The sequence below is a fragment of the Oncorhynchus kisutch genome, unplaced genomic scaffold, assembly GCF_002021735.2.
Source record: "Oncorhynchus kisutch isolate 150728-3 unplaced genomic scaffold, Okis_V2 scaffold1232, whole genome shotgun sequence".
Taxonomy (NCBI): Eukaryota; Metazoa; Chordata; class Actinopteri; order Salmoniformes; family Salmonidae; genus Oncorhynchus; species Oncorhynchus kisutch.
Window position 1 is genome coordinate 9023 of NW_022263177.1, and position 27052 is coordinate 36074.

General features: G+C 42.9%; 1 protein-coding gene across 1 annotated transcript; it reads left to right on the forward strand.

Annotated features, from left to right (window-relative positions):
• Nucleotides 1–17260: 17260 nt before the first annotated feature.
• On the forward strand, nucleotides 17261–26142 carry LOC116365372 (zona pellucida sperm-binding protein 2-like). The gene is made up of 11 exons (XM_031818028.1): nucleotides 17261–17312; nucleotides 17600–17720; nucleotides 18041–18237; nucleotides 18352–18466; nucleotides 18677–18846; nucleotides 18935–19032; nucleotides 19199–19329; nucleotides 19630–19819; nucleotides 25598–25739; nucleotides 25847–25943; nucleotides 26019–26142. Exons 1-11 carry the CDS (start codon nucleotides 17274–17276, stop codon nucleotides 26090–26092), a joined length of 1374 nt encoding a protein of 457 aa, XP_031673888.1. The 5' UTR covers nucleotides 17261–17273; the 3' UTR covers nucleotides 26093–26142.
• Nucleotides 26143–27052: the final 910 nt, after the last annotated feature.

Genomic DNA, 27052 nt, shown 5'->3' on the forward strand with positions numbered 1-27052 from the left:
TCCACCTGCCTCTTGAGGATTGACCACAAGTTCTCAATGGGATTAAGGTCTGGGGAGTGTCCTGGCCATGGACCCAAAATATCAGTGTTTTGTTCCCCGAGCCACTTAGTTATCACTTATGCCTTATGGCAAGGTGCTCCATCATGCTGGTAAAAGCATTTGTCACAACTGTTCCTGGAAGGTTGGGAGAAGTTGGTCTCTGAGGATGTGTTTGTACCATTCTTTATTCATGGCTGTGTTAAGCAAAATTGCGAGTGAGCCCACTACCATGGCTGAGAAGCAACCCCACACATGAATTGTCTCAGGATGCTTTACTGTTGGCATGACACAGGACTGATGGTAGTGCTCACCTTGTCTTCTCCGCACAAGCTCTATTCCGGATGCCCCAAACAATCGGAAAGGGGATTCATCAGAGATAATGACTTTTCAGCAGTCTAATCCCTGTACCTTTTGCAGAATATGTCTATCCCTGATTGTCCTGAAGAAAAGTGGCTTCTTTGCTGCCCTTCTGACACCAGGCCATCAAAGTCTTTGCTGCACTGTGTGTGCAGATGCACTCCCACCTGCCTGCTGCCATTCCTGAGCAAGCTTTGTACTGGTGGTGCCCCGATCTCGCAGCTGAATCAACTTTAGGAGACGGTCCTGGTGCTTGCTTGACTTTGCAATTCAACTGATCACTCTTCATAACATTCTGGGAGTATATGCAAATTGCCATCATACAAACTGAGGCATGAGACTTGGTGAAAATTAATATTTGTGTAATTCTCAACTTTTAGCGAAAACTGTACATATGAGATGAGTAAATGAAAAAAAAGTGACTGGTTTTCAATTCTGGTGGCCAATGATTCCTATAATATGCCTGTAGGCATCAGCCTCCATGCTCGTGATGGCTGTTCAACAGTCTGATGGCCTTGAGTGAGAGAAGCTGTTTTCAGTCTCTCTGTCCCAGCTTTGATGCTCCTGTACTGACCTTGCCTTTTGGATGATAGCGGGGTGAACAGGCAGTGGCTCGGGTGGTTGTCCTTGATCTTTTTTGCCTTCCTGTGACATTGGGTGCTGTAGGTGTCCTGGAGGGAGGTAGTTTGCCCTCGGTAAGGCGTTGGGCAGACCGCACCACCGTCTGGAGAGTTGTTGCGGGAGGCGTAGTTGCCGTACCAGGCGGTGATACAGCCCGACATGATGCTATCAACCCCCACCCGGGGGTGGCCCGCCTGGTGCGGCAACTACGCCGCCCGTGTAAGCACCGTGCTGGGTTCAGAGCCTCAAGCTTAATGATGAGCTTGGAGGGTACTATGGTGTTGAATGTTGAGCTAGAGTCAATAAACAGCATTCTTACATTCAGTTGCAACTCCTTTAAAAGTTGTGGCACACCTTTCGTGCTACCGCAGAATTCTGTGGCACGTCATTTAATTCTCAGCCATTTTTTCTGTTACCGCTAGTTTGACCACCAGAATTTGATAGAATTCCGTATTGGCATTACCAGAGAATTTTTTATTTTTTTGTAACAACATAGTATTTGGGATTGCTTTTAAGAAATTTCCCTTTAATAATTTGATTAATATTATGGTCTTTCTATTCAGAGTTTCCGTTAGGATGGAATGGAAAATATGGCGCTGTACAACGTGACGGTCGGGAGTAGGCTACAGGATTGGATGATTCTAAATTGTTTGCCTTAGTTAGACAACTTTGATCCAATATTTCTGTAAATCAGTGATAAGTATTTCCAAAGTAAATTATCAGAACATTAACCATGTGTGTTCACTTCTTCTGTAGTTTCGACCCAGTGATTCGTCTGACAAACAAAGAACTTTGCGTCCTGCAGGCCCAGGCATGGAGTATGGCTGGCAAGCCATTCAATAAAGTCATCTTCACAGACGAATCAACCGTGGCCCTTGTTTCTTTGACATCTGTTGGGAAAAATTACTGATTTACAGTTCATGAGGGTTGTTTAATCACACATATGAAGTTTGAAAAAGATCTTACCTTTTTAACCCTTCGAAACAGCACCTATGACACCATTTTAAGGCACTTCCGGTTGGCACAGGAAGCTAAACGTGAACACATATCCTCATTGGGGTAGGCTCTTACGGAATCATGAGTTTTAAGTCTTTATGTTTAGAATTGACTGATCTACACAGGGTTGAATGCAGTCATTTTCACATTTGCAGGTTATGTCCATCAAAATAACTTTTGGGTTAATTTAACCACTTCCGGCTTCCATCCTTGCTGTGTGTGTGTGTGTGTGTGTGTGTGTGTGTGTGTGTGTGTGTGTGTGTGTGTGTGTGTGTGTGTGTGTGTGTGTGTGTGTGTGTGTGTGTGTGTGTGTGGTGGTGGGGGGGTGTGTGTGTGTGTGTGTGTGTGAGAGCTATAAAATACAGCGCGCCCTCACGGAATCACGAAATACAGACATTAAACCGAAATTCAACAATATTCAAAAATGCTTTGAACTAAGGAGGAAATCAACTCAATCCCTTCAACTTGTTAGAAAATCTATTCATTTGCCCAAGTGAAACATAAGACATGAACAAAATGCATCAGTGATTGGTATTTCCATGCAACTTTCAGAAACTGCACAGGACTGCACAGTTTGCGTGCGCATGCGTGCGAAGCTCGCGCATGTCTACACTTTGTGTAGCCGTTAGAGATGAGGCTAATGATAACCTTCTTGTGGTAGAGAAGGAAAGGCTTCCCACAAAAACCTTCTCAATCAAATGTTAACTGCAAAGTAGCCTATGCCAGCCTGGCAGAATTATATCATGATTATTTGCATCAATCCAGTGGCCATTTGTTTTGCAAACTCTGCAATCACATGAGCGCTACAGCAACACCGCTTAACCAAACAAAGGTCTCTTCCTGGCGCACACTTGCCTAAAAAAGAGTAACTACACCCCAAAATCGACATGTCTTCCGTTTTTCCCAGACCTCAAAAGTGGTTTCCTGCTAGGGGTTTTAAATGTTGTCGTGGACATAGAACATCTAATCGTGTTATATTTCTATTAAAAAGGTGTACTTTTGAGAGCGAAAACCTGCAGAAGCAGGGACAAACGGTCAACGGGGAATAGGGGGAAGTACTTTAATTATTATTATTTGATTTGATCAGGGCAGGGCAGGGAAGCACTAACAAACTGCATTTAGTCCAATAAAAAGACACAACGTTATTAGGGTGATAAATAAAAGGGAGTTGCTCCACGCATGACACAAGAGAACCCTTGTGTTGGATTGCGCGGACTAGCTTTCACCTGTCTACCGGAAGTTGATGCTGTTGCTATGCAACCTCTTGCTAGCTATCTAGCATAACAAATTACTGGTTAGACATTATACGACTTCAGGTGTGTTCTTAATTTCAATCAGGAGTTCCAGAATGCGCTCATGAATTCAGAGCGTTGTCAGATTGTCTGTTTGTAAATTCAGAGCAGAGTAGGCAGCTAGAGCGAATTTACGAAAGCACCCGAATGTCCATTGAGAACGCACAATGACTATACCATTTAGCTAAGCTCAGAATGACGGGAATAATCACGTCAAACATTGGGTAGTTAGTTAGATAGCCTATAGTTATTATACTGTCAAGTTTGATCTATAAGTAGCCAACTAACATTAGGTATCTAGCTAACAACATACCGGTACATACTGCTGTACTGATACGCTATGTGGTTCGTAAGACCAGTGTAGCTAACAAATTGTCAGCCAATATAACGTGTAAGTTAACTTATTTAAAAAGTAATTACTTTATTACATTGCTCAACATTTTCTTAATATTTGTCATAATTAGTTAAAGCAATGAATTTATATCCGCTCTCGTTGTACATCGACTGCATATTTTCCGCCATTTTCAACAAATCTGGAAACGATGTGAAGCCACGCCCATTTCCTGAAGAATTGCATTATTGGCCCTAAAGTACCGAAATAGTGTCCTCTTCGTGTATTCCTCATATTTTGGCGAATTTAGTACGATATCCTGGAACATTTGGCATACTAAATATATCCATAGTATTTTTTTATTTCACCTTCATTTAACCAGTTAGGCTAGTTGAGAACAAGCTCTCATTTACAACTGCAACCTGACCAAGATAAAGCAAAGCAGTTCGACACATACAACAACAGAGTTACAGATGGAATAAACAAACATACAGTCAATAATACAGTAGAAAAAGTCTATATACAGTGTGTGCAAATAAGGAAAGGATAAGGGAGGTAAGGCAATAAATAGGCCATGGTGGCGAAGTCATTACAACATAGCAATTAAACACTGGAATGGTAGATGTGCAGAAGATGAATGTGCAAGTAGAGATACTGGGGTGCAAAGGAGCAAGATAAATAAATAAATACTGCAAGGGGATGAGGTAGTTGGATGGGCTATTTAAAGGTGGGCTATGTACAGGTGCAGTGATCTGTGAGCTGCTCTGACAGCTGGTGCTTAAAGCTTAGTGAGGGAGATCTGAGTCTCCAGCTTCAGTGATTTTTGCAGTTCGTTCCAGTCATTGGCAGCAGAGAACTGGAAGTAAAGGCGGCCAAAGGAAAAATTGGCTTTGGGGGTGACCAGTGAGATATACCTGTTGGAGCGCGTGCTATGAGTGGGTGCTGCTATGGTGACCAGTGAGCTGAGATAAGGCGGGGCTTTACCTAGCAGAGACTTGTAGATGACCTGGAGCCAGTGGGTTTGGCGACGAGTATGAAGCGAGGGCCAGCCAACAAGAGCGTATACGTTGCAGTGGTGGGTAGTAAATGGGGCTTTTGGATTGGAGATGCTTAATGTGAGTCTGGAAGGAGAGTTTACAGTCTAACCAGAAACTTAGGTATTTGTAGTCCACATATTCTAAGTCAGAACCGTCCAGAGTAGTGATGCTGGACGGGCAGACAGGTGCGGGCAGCGATCGGTGGAAGAGCATGCATTTAGTTTTACTTGCATTTAAGAGCAGTTGGAGGCCACGGAAGGAGAGTTGTATGGCATTGAAGCTCATCTGGAGGTTAGTTAACACAGTGTCCAAAGAAGGGCCAGAGGTATACAGGTATTCTATGATATATTTATACAGGTATACTATGACCAATAAGCATACTAAATACTCAATTCATGTCACAAACAGTACAGTTAGTGCGAGTATTCGAACACAGCTAAGGCCAAATCAGGAAGTGCAGTCACCTTTTAATCCTGAATGACAATTGTCTTGCCTCATAGAGATAGATAAATCTTCTTAGGGCTGATCGATATGTGTCCAAAGAAGGGCCAGAGGTATACAGGTATTCTATGATATATTTATACAGGTATACTATGACCAATAAGCATACTAAATACTCAATTCATGTCACAAACAGTACAGTTAGTGCGAGTATTCGAACACAGCTAAGGCCAAATCAGGAAGTGCAGTCACCTTTTAATCCTGAATGACAATTGTCTTGCCTCATAGAGATAGATAAATCTTCTTAGGGCTGATCGATATGACAACAGCCAGTGAAAGTGCAGGGCGCCAAATTCAAAAGAACAGAAATCTCATAATTAAAATTCCCTCAGACATACATAAGTATTTCACACCATTTTAAAGATGCACTTCTTGTTAATCCCACCACAGTGCCCGATTTTAAATAGGCTTTACTGTGAAAGCACCACAAACGATTATGTTAGGTCAGAGCCAAGTCACAGAAAAACAGTCATTTTTCCAGCCAAAGAGAGGAGTCACAAAAATCAGAAATAGAGATCAAATTAATCACTAACCTTTGATGATCTTCATCAGATGACACTCATAGGACTTCATGTCACACAATACATATATGTTTTGTTCGATAAAGTTCATATTTATATAAAAGAAATCTCAGTATACGTTGGAGCGTTATGTTCAGTTGTTCCAAAAACATCCGGTGATTTTGCAGAGAGCCACATCAATTTACAGAAATACTCATAATAAATGTTGATGAAAATAAAATTGTTCTGCACAGCATTATAGATATACTTCTGCTTAATGCAACCGCTGTGTCAGATTTCAAAAAACCTTTACGGAAAAAGCAAACTATACAATAATCTGAATACGGCGCTCAGAGCCCAAACAAGCCAAAAAGATATCCGCCATATTGTGCAGTCAACAGAAGTCAGAAATAACATTATAAATATTCACTTACCTTTGATGATCTTCATCAGAATGCACTCCCAGGAATCCGAGTTCCACAATAAATGTTTGTTTTGTTTGATAATGTCCATCATTTATGTCCAAATAGCAAGTTTTGTAAACAAATCCAATCTCACGAAGCGTGTCTACTAGGAGCAGACGAAATGTCAAAAAGTCCCGTTACAGTCCGTAGAAACATGTCAAACGATGTATAGAATCAATCTTTAGGATGTTGTTAAAATAAATCTTCAATAATGCTCCAACCGGAGAATTCCTTTGTCTGTAGAATTGCGATGGAACAGAGCTCGCCCTCATGTGAACGAGCGTCACGAGCTCAAGGCATTCTGCCAGACCTCTGACTCATTCCCCTCTCATTCGCCCTCACCTCACAGTAGAAGCATCAAACAAGGTTCTAAAGACTTTTGACATCTAGGAAACGCAACATGACCAATATCCCACTGTGTCTTCAACTCAATCATCAAGTTTGCGGACGACACAACAGTGGTAGGCTTGATTACCAACAACGACTTGATTACCAACAACGACGAGACGGCCTACAGGGAGGAGGTGAGGGCCCTCGGAGTGTGGTGTCAGGAAAATAACCTCACACTCAACGTCAACAAAACTAAGGAGATGATTGTGGACTTCAGGAAACAGCAGAGGGAACACCCCCCTATCCACATTGATGGAACAGCAGTGGAGAGGGTAGTAAGTTTTAAGTTCCTCGGCGTACACATCACAGACAAACTGAATTGGTCCACCCACACAGACAGCATCGTGAAGAAGGCGCAGCAGCGCCTCTTCAACCTCAGGAGGCTGAAGAAATTCGGGCTTGTCACCAAAAGCACTCACAAACTTCTACAGATGCACAATCGAGAGCATCCTGTCGGGCTGTATCACCGCCTGGTACGGCAACTGCTCCGCCCACAACCGTAAGGCTCTCCAGAGGGTAGTGAGGTCTGCACAACGCATCACGGGGGGCAAACTGCCTGCCCTCCAGGACACCTACACCACCCGATGTCACAGGAAGGCCATAAAGATCATCAAGGACAACAACCACCCGAGCCACTGCCTGTTCACCCCGCTATCATCCAGAAGGCGAGGTCATTACAGGTGCATCAAAGCTGGGACCGAGAGACTGAAAAACAGCTTCTATCTCAAGGCCATCAGACTGTTAAACAGCCACCACTAACATTGAGTGGCTGCTGCCAACACACTGACTCAACTCCAGCCACTTTAATAATGGGAATTGATGGGAAATGATGTCAAATATATCACTAGCCACTTTAAACAATGCTACCTAATATAATGTTTACATACCCTACATTATTCATCTCATATGTATATGTATATACTGTACTCTATATCATCTACTGCATCTTTATGTAATACATGTATCACTAGCCACTTTAACTATGCCACTTTGTTTACATACTCATCTCATATGTATATACTGCACTCAATACCATCTACTGTATCTTGCCTATGCCGCTCTGTACCATCACTCATTCATATCTTTATGTACATATTCTTTATCCCTTTACACTTGTGTGTATAAGGTAGTAGTTATGGAATTGTTAGCTAGATTACTTGTTGGTTATTACTGCATTGTCGGAACTAGAAGCACAAGCATTTCGCTACACTCGCATTAACATCTGCTAACCATGTGTATGTGACAAATAACATTTGATTTGATTTGATTTGATTTGAGGGAATGAGTTGAAAAACGACCAACCTCAGATTTCCCACTTCCTGGTTGGATTTTTTCTCAGGTTTTTGCCTGCCATATGTGTTCTGTTATACTCACAGACATCATTCAAACGGTTTTAGAAACTTCAGAGGGTTTTCTATCCAAATATACTAATAATATGCATATCTTAGCTTCTGGGACTGAGTAGCAGGCAGTTTACTCTGGGCACCTCTGGACAAGAAGATAATAAGAAGCCATAAGAAGATAAAAGACTCATCTATGTATCTGTGCCAATATAGTGTCTGTGACAGCATGGGCAGTGCCATTGAGGCTATCTTCACATTAAAGTAGTAACATTTCTTCTTCACAATTGTCTGAGCCCTTCTGATGACCCGATTGGACATGACTTCAACAGGGTCACCAGTAGGGCTCAGCCAAATGAAGTTGGTAGTCCCACCCAGTTGACTACATTCAAATTGTGAAAGTGCATGCAAATACAGCATTTTGGCCATTAGAGGCCAATATCTTTCTCTCTGTCTGGGCTACAATTGTAGACGGTTGGGTAATTATGCTTTTCACCTGTGAAAGGCTGTTGTGCTGCTAATGAGGGAGTTCTATTAACCTGAGCCGAGGTGCACCGGTCCATGGCCCCTGACATGAATGGATAAAAGAGGTGAGGGCGGAGCACCCTTCTAAAATTGAACAGTAGCCTTACATTTAGGTTTTTGTCCTAACACTACACAGCTGATTCAGATTAACAAAGCTGGATGATTATTTGAATCAGCTTTGTAGGGCTCGGGGAATAAAAAGAGAATGTGCAGCCCTTTGGGCTTCAGGTGACTGAGTGTGGGAAGCCTTTGTCATAGGGTAAAAGTTGCATACCCCTGGGCTGTAGTATTTTAGTACGATATCCTGGAACATTTGGCATACTAAATATATCCATAGTATTTTTTTATTTCTATTTTATTTCACCTTCATTTAACCAGTTAGGCTAGTTGAGAACAAGCTCTCATTTACAACTGCAACCTGACCAAGATAAAGCAAAACAGTTCGACACATACAACAACAGAGTTACAGATGGAATAAACAAACATACAGTCAATAATACAGTAGAAAAAGTCTATATACAGTGTGTGCAAATAAGGAAAGGATAAGGGAGGTAAGGCAATAAATAGGCCATGGTGGCGAAGTAATTACAACATAGCAATTAAACACTGGAATGGTAGATGTGCAGAAGATGAATGTGCAAGTAGAGATACTGGGGTGCAAAGGAGCAAGATAAATAAATAAATACTGCAAGGGGATGAGGTAGTTGGATGGGCTATTTAAAGGTGGGCTATGTACAGGTGCAGTGATCTGTGAGCTGCTCTGACAGCTGGTGCTTAAAGCTTAGTGAGGGAGATATGAGTCTCCAGCTTCAGTGATTTTTGCAGTTCGTTCCAGTCATTGGCAGCAGAGAACTGGAAGTAAAGGCGGCCAAAGGAAAAATTGGCTTTGGGGGTGACCAGTGAGATATACCTGTTGGAGCGCGTGCTATGAGTGGGTGCTGCTATGGTGACCAGTGAGCTGAGATAAGGCGGGGCTTTACCTAGCAGAGACTTGTAGATGACCTGGAGCCAGTGGGTTTGGTGACGAGTATGAAGCGAGGGCCAGCCAACAAGAGCGTATAGGTTGCAGTGGTGGGTAGTAAATGGGGCTTTTGGATTGGAGATGCTTAATGTGAGTCTGGAAGGAGAGTTTACAGTCTAACCAGAAACCTAGGTATTTGTAGTCCACATATTCTAAGTCAGAACCGTCCAGAGTAGTGATGCTGGACGGGCAGACAGGTGCGGGCAGCGATCGGTGGAAGAGCATGCATTTAGTTTTACTTGCATTTAAGAGCAGTTGGAGGCCACGGAAGGAGAGTTGTATGGCATTGAAGCTCATCTGGAGGTTAGTTAACACAGTGTCCAAAGAAGGGCCAGAGGTATACAGGTATTCTATGATATATTTATACAGGTATACTATGACCAATAAGCATACTAAATACTCAATTCATGTCACAAACAGTACAGTTAGTGCGAGTATTCGAACACAGCTAAGGCCAAATCAGGAAGTGCAGTCACCTTTTAATCCTGAATGACAATTGTCTTGCCTCATAGAGATAGATAAATCTTCTTAGGGCTGATCGATATGTGTCCAAAGAAGGGCCAGAGGTATACAGGTATTCTATGATATATTTATACAGGTATACTATGACCAATAAGCATACTAAATACTCAATTCATGTCACAAACAGTACAGTTAGTGCGAGTATTCGAACACAGCTAAGGCCAAATCAGGAAGTGCAGTCACCTTTTAATCCTGAATGACAATTGTCTTGCCTCATAGAGATAGATAAATCTTCTTAGGGCTGATCGATATGACAACAGCCAGTGAAAGTGCAGGGCGCCAAATTCAAAAGAACAGAAATCTCATAATTAAAATTCCCTCAGACATACATAAGTATTTCACACCATTTTAAAGATTCACTTCTTGTTAATCCCACCACAGTGCCCGATTTTAAATAGGCTTTACTGTGAAAGCACCACAAACGATTATGTTAGGTCAGAGCCAAGTCACAGAAAAACAGTCATTTTTCCAGCCAAAGAGAGGAGTCACAAAAATCAGAAATAGAGATCAAATGAATCACTAACCTTTGATGATCTTCATCAGATGACACTCATAGGACTTCATGTTACACAATACATATATGTTTTGTTCGATAAAGTTCATATTTATATAAAAGAAATCTCAGTATACGTTGGAGCGTTATGTTCAGTTGTTCCAAAAACATCCGGTGATTTTGCAGAGAGCCACATCAATTTACAGAAATACTCATAATAAATGTTGATGAAAATAAAATTGTTCTGCACAGCATTATAGATATACTTCTGCTTAATGCAACCGCTGTGTCAGATTTAAAAAAAACTTTACGGAAAAAGCAAACTATACAATAATCTGAATAGGGCGCTCAGAGCCCAAACAAGCCAAAAAGATATCCGCCATATTGTGCAGTCAACAGAAGTCAGAAATAACATTATAAATATTCACTTACCTTTGATGATCTTCATCAGAATGCACTCCCAGGAATCCGAGTTCCACAATAAATGTTTGTTTTGTTTGATAATGTCCATCATTTATGTCCAAATAGCTACTTTTGTTAGCAAGTTTTGTAAACAAATCCAATCTCACGAAGCGTGTCTACTAGGAGCAGACGAAATGTCAAAAAGTCCCGTTACAGTCCGTAGAAACATGTCAAACGATGTATAGAATCAATCTTTAGGATGTTGTTAAAATAAATCTTCAATAATGTTCCAACCGGAGAATTCCTTTGTCTGTAGAATTGCGATGGAACAGAGCTCGCCCTCATGTGAACGAGCGTCACGAGCTCAAGGCATTCTGCCAGACCTCTGACTCATTCCCCTCTCATTCGCCCTCACCTCACAGTAGAAGCATCAAACAAGGTTCTAAAGACTTTTGACATCTAGGAAGCGCAACATGACCAATATCCCACTGTGTCTTCAACTCAATCATCAAGTTTGCGGACGACACAACAGTGGTAGGCTTGATTACCAACAACGACTTGATTACCAACAACGACGAGACGGCCTACAGGGAGGAGGTGAGGGCCCTCGGAGTGTGGTGTCAGGAAAATAACCTCACACTCAACGTCAACAAAACTAAGGAGATGATTGTGGACTTCAGGAAACAGCAGAGGGAACACCCCCCTATCCACATTGATGGAACAGCAGTAGAGAGGGTAGTAAGTTTAAGTTCCTCGGCGTACACATCACAGACAAACTGAATTGGTCCACCCACACAGACAGCATCGTGAAGAAGGCGCAGCAGCGCCTCTTCAACCTCAGGAGGCTGAAGAAATTCGGGCTTGTCACCAAAAGCACTCACAAACTTCTACAGATGCACAATCGAGAGCATCCTGTCGGGCTGTATCACCGCCTGGTACGGCAACTGCTCCGCCCACAACCGTAAGGCTCTCCAGAGGGTAGTGAGGTCTGCACAACGCATCACGGGGGGCAAACTGCCTGCCCTCCAGGACACCTACACCACCCGATGTCACAGGAAGGCCATAAAGATCATCAAGGACAACAACCACCCGAGCCACTGCCTGTTCACCCCGCTATCATCCAGAAGGCGAGGTCATTACAGGTGCATCAAAGCTGGGACCGAGAGACTGAAAAACAGCTTCTATCTCAAGGCCATCAGACTGTTAAACAGCCACCACTAACATTGAGTGGCTGCTGCCAACACACTGACTCAACTCCAGCCACTTTAATAATGGGAATTGATGGGAAATGATGTCAAATATATCACTAGCCACTTTAAACAATGCTACCTAATATAATGTTTACATACCCTACATTATTCATCTCATATGTATATGTATATACTGTACATATATATACATCTTTATGTAATACATGTATCACTAGCCACTTTAACTATGCCACTTTGTTTACATACTCATCTCATATGTATATACTGCACTCAATACCATCTACTGTATCTTGCCTATGCCGCTCTGTACCATCACTCATTCATATCTTTATGTACATATTCTTTATCCCTTTACACTTGTGTGTATAAGGTAGTAGTTATGGAATTGTTAGCTAGATTACTTGTTGGTTATTACTGCATTGTCGGAACTAGAAGCACAAGCATTTCGCTACACTCGCATTAACATCTGCTAACCATGTGTATGTGACAAATAAAATTTGATTTGATTTGATTTGAGGGAATGAGTTGAAAAACGACCAACCTCAGATTTCCCACTTCCTGGTTGGATTTTTTCTCAGGTTTTTGCCTGCCATATGTGTTCTGTTATACTCACAGACATCATTCAAACGGTTTTAGAAACTTCAGAGGGTTTTCTATCCAAATATACTAATAATATGCATATCTTAGCTTCTGGGACTGAGTAGCAGGCAGTTTACTCTGGGCACCTCTGGACAAGAAGATAATAAGAAGCCATAAGAAGATAAAAGACTCATCTATGTATCTGTGCCAATATAGTGTCTGTGACAGCATGGGCAGCGCCATTGAGGCTATCTTCACATTAAAGTAGTAACATTTCTTCTTCACAATTGTCTGAGCCCTTCTGATGACCCGATTGGACATGACTTCAACAGGGTCACCAGTAGGGCTCAGCCAAATGAAGTTGGTAGTCCCACCCAGTTGACTACATTCAAATTGTGAAAGTGCATGCAAATACAGCATTTTGACCATTAGAGGCCAATATCTTTCTCTCTGTCTGGGCTACAATTGTAGACGGTTGGGTAATTATGCTTTTCACCTGTGAAAGGCTGTTGTGCTGCTAATGAGGGAGTTCTATTAACCTGAGCCGAGGTGCACCGGTCCATGGCCCCTGACATGAATGGATAAAAGAGGTGAGGGCGGAGCACCCTTCTAAAATTGAACAGTAGCCTTACATTTAGGTTTTTGTCCTAACACTACACAGCTGATTCAGATTAACAAAGCTGGATGATTATTTGAATCAGCTTTGTAGGGCTCGGGGAATAAAAAGAGAATGTGCAGCCCTTTGGGCTTCAGGTGACTGAGTGTGGGAAGCCTTTGTCATAGGGTAAAAGTTGCATACCCCTGGGCTGTAGGCTGCACACTTTGGGTCAAATATCAGGTTCTGTAGCTGTGTATTTTATCAGAATAAATCTGTTCTACAATGATTATTTTCCTTAGCTCAGGGTAAGTAGTAGCAGGCCTAGGAGAGTCTTGTGCGACGCAAACATTTGAGTTGTGTTCTTCCTCCTTTTAATCATAATAATTTGTCAAATTCCTTACAGGTTGTTTTGCCTATTGATGGCAGCTGTGGGCATACAAGCACAACAGACACCTTCTATAAGTATGCATTTTGTACCTTGCAAATTTAAGCACTAAGCGTTTGACAAGATAAAAAAAAAAAAAAGTAACTAACCTTTCCTATTCCAGATGACCTCAACGCTGAATGCCTTGGTAACGTTATTCGTTTGAGTGTCGCTCCTCTTTTTGAAGATGTTGACGCTGTCTTCAGTGAGTTTGCCTCTTATGATTCTCTTTCTCTCATTTCATAATTCATGGCTTGATATTGCTTGTCAACTATTGTGTTCACACCCTCTCCATCCCTTCCAGATGACACACAAATCATAAACCTGACGCCTGGCCTTGCTACTCAGTGTGGATTCAGCTTTAAATTTGACCCCATGGGGAATGCCATGTTTTTTGCTTCTCTTCAAAACTGCTTTTCCCAAAACATGGTAACCTTAAGAACTGTAGTGTTTGCTTGTACTTCAAATGGAAAGTTTGCCTTTCAGTGTCACTGCATTTGCAACTCATTCTGTAGCAATTTTATTTACCTTTGACATGGAGTCATGCTGAGACCAGGCTCTTTTACAGATGAGCCCTGTCTACACAAAGATACAAGTCAATATTTGCATCACTAGATGGGAAAATGAAATAACTGAACCCATTCTTCAGTAAAAAGGTTCTCAATAAGCCTGAGTTGCCGAAGTCCGGTTCCAGAAACATTGACGCAGTTTTAATTAACTCTGTGGATATCAAAAGGATCTCCATTGTTAGCCACCCTTTGGTCTGGTATCTCTTACCTCTAAGTTAACGATGACGTAAGGTACAGCAGAAGTTTATGGAGGGCTTTCAGAGGGCCAGCCAACTTTCTGATACAGACTGCAGTGATGTGAACTATTGAGCTCTACTCCTGTAGTGTGGCTTCAATACAGTGGCAGCTGCATTCATATAGCCCATTTTGCCACAGTCTATAACTTGCATGAATGTCACCAGATGTTTTTTTTTTGCTATATAATGAAGGCTTTTTTCCCTTCCCCCTTCATTTTAGGATGATAAGATGTTCAGCTTGGTCATGCAGTTCAGGCTGCCAGGAAACCACATGACTGAAGACCCTGTTTATAGAGTTGGCAAAACCTGTAGCTACACCCCCTGGACCTCCCGAGAGATTCTGTGCGACCGCAACTACATGGAGGCAAGTGAGCAGAGCATGCCCCAATGGACATGTTTATAGTCCCGCTTGTTGTACTGCCTGTATAAATGATCTGTCTAGAGCTACAACTGTCCCGTGTTTCATTTCTTCTGCGACACAACGTAGAGGTCTTGACTCTCTCAATTCCACTCGCGTCTTCAAAATGCACATAGGAGAACTTTAGCCTATTCTCAATGCATTTAAGGAGGCGAGTGGACAGATTGAGAACTGGCCCTTGATTTCCTATTGTATGGGAGGGAGAAAATGCATAGGGAATAATGGCCTTTCTTCTCTAGGTGTCTGTCAGAAGGACTCTTCCAGACATCCAAACCATCCCCAAACAGCCCACTGGGGGCCCGAAAGCAAGGAGCGGCAACTTCCGGAGGGGAGCTGAGGTTTATATGTTTCTGTAATTTCACTACAAAATGACAGGATGGCGCTTAACAATGTGCGTTTGTTGACAATTTTGTTTAATTCATGTTTCCATTTCCTGAGACAGGCTGTTGCTTCAGGATACAAAATGACAGCAGTCGTCTTTAGTCCTAGCAAGAATGTCATGAATGTGGATGAGGTCCAAAGAAAGGGCTATGCAATAGCCAACACTCCCACACGGCTGGTGTTAAGAAGCCCTCATAATGCAGAGGAGACATACCTCCAGAATGTAAGCTGACCTCCATGAACTGGGTCATGTTTAGTAGAGCAAACATTTGGAAACGGTGGCCCTACCTGAACTCTGCAACATATTGTTAATACGGTGTGTCCTACTGAACACTGCCCTGGTGTGGTTGCCCCCTGAACAGGTAGCTGGGGTTCCGATGCGGGTGCTCTCAACCTCAACCTTCTTTGAGCAGAAGTGGCTGGTTACTCGAGTAGATGCCACGGCTGTTTGTCCAACACCAGGTTGAGTGTGAAATAATTTAAGAGCCTATAAGCCCAGTTCTTAATTGGCTCCAGACAAGACATTCATGTAGTGTTCAGTTGGGAAAATGTTTTGGTGAACTTTTTCCAAATAATGGCACAGTTTTCAGTTGCAAAATGTTCTGTTTTGATGTGCACTTGGCTTCTTGTGTCACTGCAGAGGCAGTGGCCTTTACTCCAGAAGTGATCACCTGGTACATGCCCAAGCACATAGACCCACTTTTCTCCTCTGATGCCTTCACCATGTTGGAGGTGTACATGGGAATTGACGCTAAGAGGCTGGACACTGAGGAAATGGCTGCCAGAAACTACTCGGTTTTAGTCACAGAGGCTCATATTATTGTTGAAATTCCGGTGGGGGCGGTTGGCGGCTACTTCAAGGTCAGCATTGGATGAGTAAAATGTTCCTGTCTTATTTGTAGAGCCCTTTATACTATAGCAGTTGTCAGTGCTTTGCAGTAACCCTTTACCATCTCTCATGGGTAAACTCCTAGAAACGTTGTCTTGTGTAAAACGTTTCTTATTGAGCAATTGTTTGCTTAACCAGGCTAATATACAATGGTTTGCAAAATTGTGAGAATTTTGCATAAAATTACACTTAAACATACTCTACCTCTTGTCTTTGCAGTTTGTCCTTTAGCCGCTTGAAATTTCAGACCAAATATCCACACTAAAGTATTGTTTACCTGACTTTTTAGGGAGGCGGTAGCTTTGCCACTGTCAACTGAATGCAAGCAACACTCGGCTGCTGTTTACATATTGCGCAAGTGTTTACTTTGCGTGTCAGTTGTTTTGAAAATGCACACCGCCAGAAATGCAAGTTGACAACCATACACCTACCAGCTTTCTAAAGTCTGGTAACCAATACTTTCCTTTGGATATTGTGTCTTAAATTACGAGCGGCAAAGACAAGTGGTTGAATAATTGTATTTAACATTCTGGCTTTTAAGGAACATTTACCTGTTTTTGCACTCAAATTGTGTATTACAGCCTGACTGCATCACTCGTCTCCCTTACAGAGCCATATTCAGGATGACCAGTACTTTGTCACTTACACCATTGAGCCCATGCTTGAGTTGCTGTGGATCGAGGAGGTCGCACACGAGAACACCAGCTATAAAGTCCTCTTCCCTATCACAACACCTCCGATGGCCAGGCCTCCACAAGTTCGCAACTGTGAGTCTGGTTTAGTTAAATAGTGCCTATGGTAATTTGGGATGCCTGGGTTGTTCGTTAGGCACAAAACAGAAAATGTACTGAAACAGGGAGGCAATACCTGGACTTACCCAATAACAAATGTACATTTTCAACTTCCATTGTACCGCATTTCAAAATGGTTTCCTTTGTTTGCCAATGAACAGACACGCCCTTAGACACAGTTCCTGAGCAGGCAGTGTTTGTGCTTGAGTTGGGGACCTTCAACCTTGATGTGGAGCTGCTGAACATCACCTTTCCCACCATGGTGCTAACTGTTGCAGAGTGCAACGCCAGGGGCTTCAATGTTCAAGAGCAGAGATCCCCGGACAACACCTTGAAGACCTTCAGGATGGAGGTGCCCTTCTCAGACCCGGTGGTCTTTAAGGAGGTGTGTTTCTGTTAAATGCAAAGCCACACGCAGTGATTTGTTCATGCCCTAATAAGTGGGCCACCAACAAAATATAAATAATGGCACAAATGTACTTTGTATCCCTCATTTACTCAAGTGTTTCCATTATTTTGGCAGTTGTATGCATTTGATTCAGAGGAATGAGGGCAACATTACTATAAGTATATAGTTTGTTTTAATAGTCCCCATATGTACTTAGTTGTCACTTGATGTTGAATAGAGTTCTGTTGCAACAATGCTGACCAATGCTTTTAACTTCACTACAGAGAAGGGCGGAACAAGGTGTCACAACCTTCACGCTTCAGCTGATCTACGGCCTGGTCATCTTTCCAGAGTACGCTCCTTTCTCTCACTCTGCCGTTGTGGACGCTGTACTGCTGGACATTGGTATGCCTCTGGACTACGCCAAACTACTGTTGAATGGTTTCCTCTCGTTAATGATTGCCCTGAAGGGAAATTGGCAGTGAAAGACCAACTAGCCATACTGTAGGGTTTTCCTATGCGGTCTTTCTACAAAGAAAATGTTAAGCTTTAGAGTATTTGGACCCAGTTTCCCTGTTCCTGATTTGCCAGGATTGTGTTTATTCAGTCCCACCGTAGCAAAACATTTTGCAATCTAAACAAGGGTTTCTTCTTGGACCAGTTCAAGTAGTACCTTCCTGTTTTTTGTGCTTAAATAATGAACACAACCCTGTTTGTCCTTGTAGTGCCACCCTCAGTCACTGGCAACTGTGATCAGGAGAACTTCCACATCACTGTGGACTACAGGAACCAAGAGCCCTTTTTTGTGGTCTTGGTTGGCAAGCGGCTGCTTAACCATGAGTTTGCTCAACAGTATTTAACAGAGGGCGACACAGACTTCACCATCACGTTGCCCTTCTCTTCGCCGGACGCAGTGTTTGAGGTACGACGCTCTCCCAAAACATGTTAACCTAAATTGCTGCAGCTAGCCTTGCATTCCTTACCCTGTATACATGCATACAATATTGGACTAATGAACTCTCCCATTGGTTCCCAGTCGGTTCACTCGTCCTCTGTCAGGAGCAGACTGGATGTGGCTCTGTTGAATCCTTACAACAACATGACCATCAAATACTTTTCCCTGGCTTGCAGCTTCCTCAAAACGCTGACTGGTTGGTTCTCAAACAATTACTTACGATAAATTGTCGTTTAACATGGTTACCAAACCTGGGTTCCTTGCAAATACCGTGAGTCTAAATGGTAGTGCCAGATGGGCATGGTTTGCATTTTTGGTGCTATTCCATTGGTTCAAGCTCAATAAGTGTAACAAATACAGAACCCAGGTCTGATGGCTACCTGTCTTTTGCTCTCCCACCTCCAAGAGTGTTTCTCTAACGGAACGATGACTGCGCTGGCAGTGAAGGTGGAGTCTGCTCCCGGTCTGAACCCCGGTCAGCTGACCCTGAGCGACCCCGCCTGTGGTCCCACCTACAGTGACGATCGCTTCGCCTACTTCCACTTCACTGTGAACTCCTGTGGCACCACCAGGAAGGTAAAATGACTATTACCCTGAGGTGATGTGTATTTATGGACTGTTTGCTTCTGCAGGCTGTAATAAGCAATTCCCCTCTACTACATAGTTTATCAACAATGTCATGCTGTATGAGAACGAAATCTCCTTGCCAGATGAACTTGAGGTGAAGCTGAATGCCACGACGTCTTCAGAGGAGGAATATCAGTAAGTGCATTACGCATCACAATTGTAGCTATTAGCTTTCATAAGGTTCATTTTTCTTCATCCATTGCTCAATACTTTGTATATAGGGAAAATGTGCCTCTACTACCAGTGTCCACTCTACTGCTTGACGTTTCCCCTATTGAAGTTGCTCACATCCCTTTTTTAGGTTAAAGGTTTCCTGCTACTATGTGGCCAACATCACTCGCACATTGGCCTTTCTGACCAGGCCGCGTGACAACGAGCCTTTTGCCGAGACTGGGACGGGTCGACTAATGGTCAGAATGAGACTCGCTCAGGGTAAGCGTGCACAAATTCAGAATTTCAACTTGACCCCTAGCCTCTAAAAGAATCTTGGAAGGTCTCCTTTACAAAACCATTCCCAAAAATGTAAGCCTTGTGATATATTACTCTTGCGTTCTGAGATCTACAGGTGTGGCTATTTGTCAGAAGCCTCTAGTGGGGGGTGGATAGTGTTGGCTATAAATGGCTTGTGTTCATTGGGGCACAACAGGATATGATAAACGAGCATTTCTTAATGGACAAGTTCAGATGGTGCCCACTGAACACGACCCCCGGTTGTCTTGTTCTGTGTTCCAGACGCCTCGTATAACACGTTCCACCAGGAGGAGGACTATCCAGTGGTGAGGTACCTTAGACAGCCTCTGCACTTTGAGGTGGAGCTGACCACGTCCTCTGATCCCAAGGTAGCGCTGGTGCTTGACCACTGCTGGGCCACCCTCAACGAGGACCGTGACTCCCGACCCCGGTGGAATCTCATCATTAATGGGTAACATGTTGTTTTTGGGCCTAAACAAGTGTTATTCCACAGGTGTGGTTCCTGAGTAATTAGCAACCTATCATGCTTGGCAGGCCATTTACTTTGGCTACCGTGGCTATGCCCCCATCCATAGGTCGAGTGGTCACAATGCTTAAAAACGATGTGAGCCATGTGTGGTCTGTCACAGATCTCCACCCAATTTCACATGCTTGTTATCACTGAGTGGTCCCTGCAGCGTATCATTGGAACGGAACGTATGCTGCATCCATCGACTCTAAACCGCGTTGTCTGAAATCATCTAAACGATGTTGTGGTGTTGAGAAATGAAGTTCTTCACAACTTTATTCCAGCTTTGCTTGTAAAATATATCAATGTTAACGTTATCATCTAGTCTAAATAACAGGTTGACTTGTTTTACAGTATGATGCGGTACAAGGGAGCCATGTAAATCTAGTATAGAAAGTATGGCAGCCATGTTTGTCAAGCAAGAACTCCTAGAATGCTGTTCACTGCGCCCGTTGCCTGAGATCTTAACTTAGTTTGGCCACTTCAGCATGTGATAATGTTTGTACTTGTTACGGCGTACACATGACAAGTAGTTTACAGGTAACTATACAAAACGCCAATTGTTGTCACCTAGCACGAAAGCTAAACAGAGTTGCAAGATATAGCACAATCCATTATTGGGGGGGTTAAGTCCTTGGGGGAAGGTATTGTGAAGAGGATGATGCAGGAAATATTACTAAGAACTGGGAATTTATCAACAATAAATGGTGAGGCAGACAGTTTTTCTAAGCTATATACCCCTGGAAAGGGAGGTCTGATCTGGCAACCCTGAGGTACCATAGTTTACACTCTGATGCCATGTTCAAATCAACTGACGACTTCAGTGCATTAATGACAATGGGGGTACTCCAGTTGAGATCACCATAAGTCTGACAGACGCTTACGTGATAACCCGACTGCATTGTATGGTGTTAGCTCATATTCAGTACCACCTTCAAGTGTTATACACGTGTCCATTACAATCTAGGCAAGAATCAGAAAGCATGAATAAAACGCTAAGTACATTATACTTATGGTACGATGCAGTAGAAACGACAACACGTGACACAGAAAATAAGGCACTTTGATAGGAATACACGCATGTCCACAGTTATTTGTAAGGAAGGCAATAAATGTTCAAGGACTGTATACTTGATCTGGGGAAGTGCTTGGGCTTTCTTTTGAAGGAAAGTTTGTCCGGCTCATTAAATTCTCAAATATAAATGGTCTGCAACAGTGAAATGGGCTACTTTTGTGAATGAATGAGGTAAAATTAGAAGTTGAAACGGCCTCTAGAAAATTAGCAGGTAGTGTGCCTTGGTCTGAGGTCAGCGCGGGTTAAATGTCCACATGTTGGAACGGTGAGTGCATTCTGACATCACGCGCATAAAATCAACTCCCACTGGGGCGACTGTTGAAGATATTTGGAACTTGTGTGTGTGAAAAGGTTAATGTTGGCATTACCTACACCTTTTTACTCAATGTTATCCTTTTGGTTTGCTACAGTTCAGTGTTGTGCCAAGCTGATGGTCAGTCGAATGGAAATCAAGAGCGGCTGGCAAGCTTGGCTTGCCTTTCCGATTGGTTTCATACAACTGCTTTTAACACTGACTGAATAGTTGTTGGTTTTGGGTTGAATTCAGGCACAAGTGACCTCTTGTGTTTAAAACAGTTATTGCACTAAACCTAAAGGATGGTTCAGATGCCTGTGCAGCATGGATTTATTTTTTTTATTTTTATTTCACCTTTATTTAACCAGGTAGGCTAGTTGAGAACAAGTTCTCATTTGCAACTGCGACCTGGCCAAGATAAAGCATAGCAGTGTGAGCATACAACAAAGAGTTACACATGGAGTAAACAATTAACAAGTCAATAACACAGTAGAAAACGAAGGGGGGGTCTATATACAATGTGTGCAAAAGGCATGAGGAGGTAGGCAAATAATTACAATTTTGCAGATTAACACTGGAGTGATAAAAGATCAGATGGCCATGTACAGGTAGAGATATTGGTGTGCAGAAGAGCAGAAAAGTAAATAAATAAAAACAGTACGGGGATGAGGTAGGTGAAAAGGGTGGGCTATTTACCAATAGACTATGTACAGCTGCAGCGATCGGTTAGCTGCTCAGATAGCTGATGTTTGAAGTTGGTGAGGGAGATAAAAGTCTCCAACTTCAGCGATTTTTGCAATTCGTTCCAGTCACAGGCAGCAGAGTACTGGAACGAAAGGCGGCCAAATGAGGTGTTGGCTTTAGGGATGATCAGTGAGATACACCTGCTGGAGCGCGTGCTACGGATGGGTGTTGCCATCGTGACCAGTGAGCTGAGATAAGGCGGAGCTTTACCTAGCATAGACTTGTAGATGACCTGGAGCCAGTGGGTCTGGCGACGAATATGTAGCGAGGGCCAGCCGACTAGAGCATACAAGTCGCAGTGGTGGGTAGTATAAGGTGCTTTAGTGACAAAACGGATGGCACTGTGATAGACTGCATCCAGTTTGCTGAGTAGAGTGTTGGAAGCCATTTTGTAGATGACATCGCCGAAGTCGAGGATCGGTAGGATAGTCAGTTTTACTAGGGTAAGCTTGGCGGCTTGAGTGAAGGAGGCTTTGTTGCGGAATAGAAAGCCGACTCTTGATTTGATTTTCGATTGGAGATGTTTGATATGAGTCTGGAAGGAGAGTTTGCAGTCTAGCCAGACACCTAGGTACTTATAGACGTCCACATATTCTAGGTCGGAACCATCCAGGGTGGTGATGCTAGTCGGGCATGCAGGTGCAGGCAGCGACCGGTTGAAAAGCATGCATTTGGTTTTACTAGCGTTTAAGAGCAGTTGGAGGCCACGGAAGGAGTGTTGTATGGCATTGAAGCTTGTTTGGAGGTTAGATAGCACAGTGTCCAAAGACGGGCCGAAAGTATATAGAATGGTGTCGTCTGCGTAGAGGTGGATCAGGGAATCGCCCGCAGCAAGAGCAACATCATTGATATACACAGAGAAAAGAGTCGGCCCGAGAATTGAACCCTGTGGCACCCCCATAGAGACTGCCAGAGGACCGGACAGCATGCCCTCCGATTTGACACACTGAACTCTGTCTGCAAAGTAATTGGTGAACCAGGCAAGGCAGTCATCCGAAAAACCGAGGCTACTGAGTCTGCCGATAAGAATATGGTGATTGACAGAGTCGAAAGCCTTGGCGAGGTCGATGAAGACGGCTGCACAGTACTGTCTTTTATCGATGGCGGTTATGATGTCGTTTAGTACCTTGAGTGTGGCTGAGGTGCACCCATGACCGGCTCGGAAACCAGATTGCACAGCGGAGAAGGTACGGTGGGATTCGAGATGGTCAGTGACCTGTTTGTTGACTTGGCTTTCGAAGACCTTAGATAGGCAGGGCAGGATGGATATAGGTCTGTAACAGTTTGGGTCCAGGGTGTCTCCCCCTTTGAAGAGGGGGATGACTGCGGCAGCTTTCCAATCCTTGGGGATGTTTGAAACTGAATAGGATCAGTTGACAGGATCCCCAGAAGTTGATGCCGCTTTCAATGGAATTTCCTGTCCTAGAGGAATGCGCTAATTGGAAGTTGCTAAACATGAACAAATACCACAGTCAAGTGTAGCAGCATCTTGCTAACCTTATTTAGCTAGCTAATGATCATATTTAAAAAAAATGTTACCACATTTTTTTATTTGGGTGAGCACTTTGCCACAGATGGACATGCTGGCCTAATTTTTATCTCAAGAATTTAAATTGGGTTACTATAGAAAGATGACTTCTTTTTCCTACCTTGTAATGGGCTACAATGACTTTGCCCATGATTATGCACGCTGCAAATGACACTTTAATTTGCGGGTGCCTTTTCAGTATCTGGCTGCATGTTACACCAAGCAGTGTAGTGAAGCAACTTTATTTGTCAAAACCGTTCATTTGGGGGATCGGGTTTGCTTTGAAATCATGCAATTTTACAATTTTTATGAATTGGTATCAACCTAAATTTGGCCATGTGGACACGGCGTAACTGTTTATTAAATCAGCAATGTCATAGCAGTTTAAAAAAAACAGGCTGAAATGTTTTGTATATCATAGGAAAAGACACAACATTCACATGGCTGTGCACAAAATGGGTTCAGATTTGTCACTTCAGCTGCAACTATATCGTTGTGCAAAATCCTTACTATCGTCTGTCAGCTCAAGTGATTTGTACTGGTGTGGGTGTTTCTCTTAATGTAACGTCTTCAGATTTCACAAATTCCTTTTTGCTAATATCTGGCAGTTAAACCGTAAAGGATAAACCTCCCAAAGATGCAAATTAAAAAAGTAGGCCTAAACTGTCAATGCGTAGGTTACTTTGTATAGTAGAGCTGCGCCCTTCACAGAAGTCCTCCATGTGACTCCGATGCCGTGGGTGTGGAATTTATTTTGTGACAAATTTTTCTCCAACAGCGGAAGAATTGCTCTGGCGCATTGCATGAAATTCTTGTTTAAAATGAAGTACTTGTGTTGCAAAATATGATTGCCTTGTTGATGATACCGACTGTCTATTCGGCAACTTTGGTTAAACCACGATCAATATTCTGGTCAGACTACAGGCGACCTTTCTGGATCATTTAGAATTTTAAGAACCATTTAGAGGGACATCTCACCATGTCAAACATGTATATTCTATTCCATTGACATCTGTCATTTAACAAGCCATTGCAGTAGACCAAAATAAATATTGTTGACGGAAAGCCCAATTTCTGTTCTTTAAAATAAAATAAAAACGTAGGATTTGGGGTGCCGAGGAAGCGGTTTTAATGTTACCGTCTCCCGACTTCAACTCTAGACGGTAGAAATCTATTAAATTGATAGTCAACTTATTAACTTTACATCGTATCCTCCTTGCAGCTGCAAAAACCCCAGCCTTATGATTCAGTACTATACAAGTTGGTTTAATTGAATTACTAGCTAACTAAATAACACAGGCTAAACACACAGGTGACACAATGACAGCTTGTTACAAGGTTTCTCTTCACACCCCCCACCGTTCCGTAAGGGACGCTTATCATTGATACATTTTTGAACACACGAACCGGCACCAGCTTGGAGTACAGGCATAAATGTATTTGTGGAAAGGTAGGTGGTTGGTCTTCTCTCTGATTGGCTACATGAGGTCAATGTTGTTGGTTGTCCGTGGCTCCAATGACTAGTCTTGAACAGAACTACAGGATGGATTTTCCTTTCACACGTTCTGGAAGATAGGCTAATCAACCCTGTCGCTGATTCCTCAGTGGGTGATGAGTAGGATGGTTTGGATGTGGTAGCAGAATGGTCTTTAAGTTAATTTTCTTGGTTAGGAAAGTTCCAAACGTCTAGCTTGCGCCTCACGGTTTTCTGGTCTAATGTTAATTTCTGTTACCATTCCTTTTATGCACTCAGAGATTAGCTATAGAAAATGAATGTCATATTGGTTTTTATTTTGTGATTTTTACTAGAAACGTGCTTACTCTACAGGTAGGACGTCTCTAGCCTTTACATTGTATATGAAATATGTTTTTTCAAGACAAAGGTGATTGTTGGGTAAAGCCTGTTAGCAAAAACATTCCTTTAGTTCATACTGGAGGGGGAGAACCCACTTCTGCTGTAAATTGATCTGATCCTCACAGGACAGTCATGACACCACCACAAGACTTCGTACACAAGGCGGTTGGGGTTTGCAGCGTTTTCTTGTTCATAACTTAGTCCCTCTCTCTCTACGCTGGCAGCTGTGAGAACCCCGAGGATCCATACCGTGTGGTCTTCCACCCGGTAGAAGCTGACGCCAGGGTCCACTTCCCCTCTCACGTCAAACGCTTTGAGGCCTATATGTTTTCCTTCGCCGATGATGCGGTTGAGCCGAGTGGCCAGGTAACAAAGTTCACCCAACAATCTTTATTCTTTAATTTTGTGTGAGTGGCAATCATCCCTTAAAGAATTGTAACAAAAAAACTGACCATAAAATCTTTGATTCCTAGGTCTTTGTCCATTGTGATGTGGTCATCTGTGATGCCAGTAGTCCCACTGGCGGCCCCTGTAGTGGACAATGTGTGAATCAGGACAACCTGAAAAGAGGTAGGTCTTGTTTTATGCTTTTCAGACCCTGGCAGACCATAACTGAACTAATAGGTTCGCTCTCTCTCTCAACAGGTCAACAACATGTCAAAGACCTCTTTGAGGAGCGTCATGTATATGTTTCTTCTGGATACATTCTTTGGGTGTAATGTATTGTTCTAACATGACAAATAAAGTGTTCTCTATTAAACAATCCTAACCGTTGGAGCTACCTGAACACCATGTCGTAGGCTTGTCATCTGACATGTATCAATCAACCCTTTTTGTAAGCATGGAACTCAACCATCCACCGGAGGGAGATAAGTGTTGAACACTGTTGCAGTGTTGGTAATTTTCAACTGAAATTACAACTTTCCTTGATACCTCTCACTAGCTTGGTTTCCATCCAATATGGACATTTCTTCTTCAATGATATGCATGTCAATCTCTCATGGCTCAAATGGGAAGAGCATGACTTCATCGCTACTTGTTTGTGTAAGAAGTGTTGACAAGCTGAATGTACCGAGCTGTCTGTTTTAAACTCGCGCACAGCTCGGACACCCATGCATTCCCCACAAGATATCTCTTCACAATCTCCAAGTCCGAGCTACGAAGGTAGAGCCATGAATACGTTGCAATCTATTCCGCATCAGGATAAGATTTCAACACACACCGTACGGAACAGCGGGGACTGAAGACACTCCTTAAAGTTGCGAGCTTGCACCGTGGGACGGTTTCATTGCTCCAGACCACCACAAGGGGAGTTTGCGCAATCATTATGCATTTGGGTCCCAAAGACTAATTTTGACACGAGCCACACTTGCCTTGTGGCGCTCAACGAAGATTGCTGACAAAACAGATGGAAGTTGTCTCAACGAGTCAAGCAAATGTACAATTTGAGAGGAATGTGATAATGTAGAGACGTGGCTATATATATATATATATTAAAAAATATTTGTCAAAGTTAAATTACGAAAATCTCTTTAGCTTGTGTTAGGAGAATGAATTTGTAATTTGTCTTTCAGGGACTATTGAGAACCAACAAACCAGGATGTTGTCTTGTGAAACAGTGGCTGTAAAGCATCTAGCTGGCTAAAGCATTGACTGCACAATTGTAAGCTTGCCTTGCA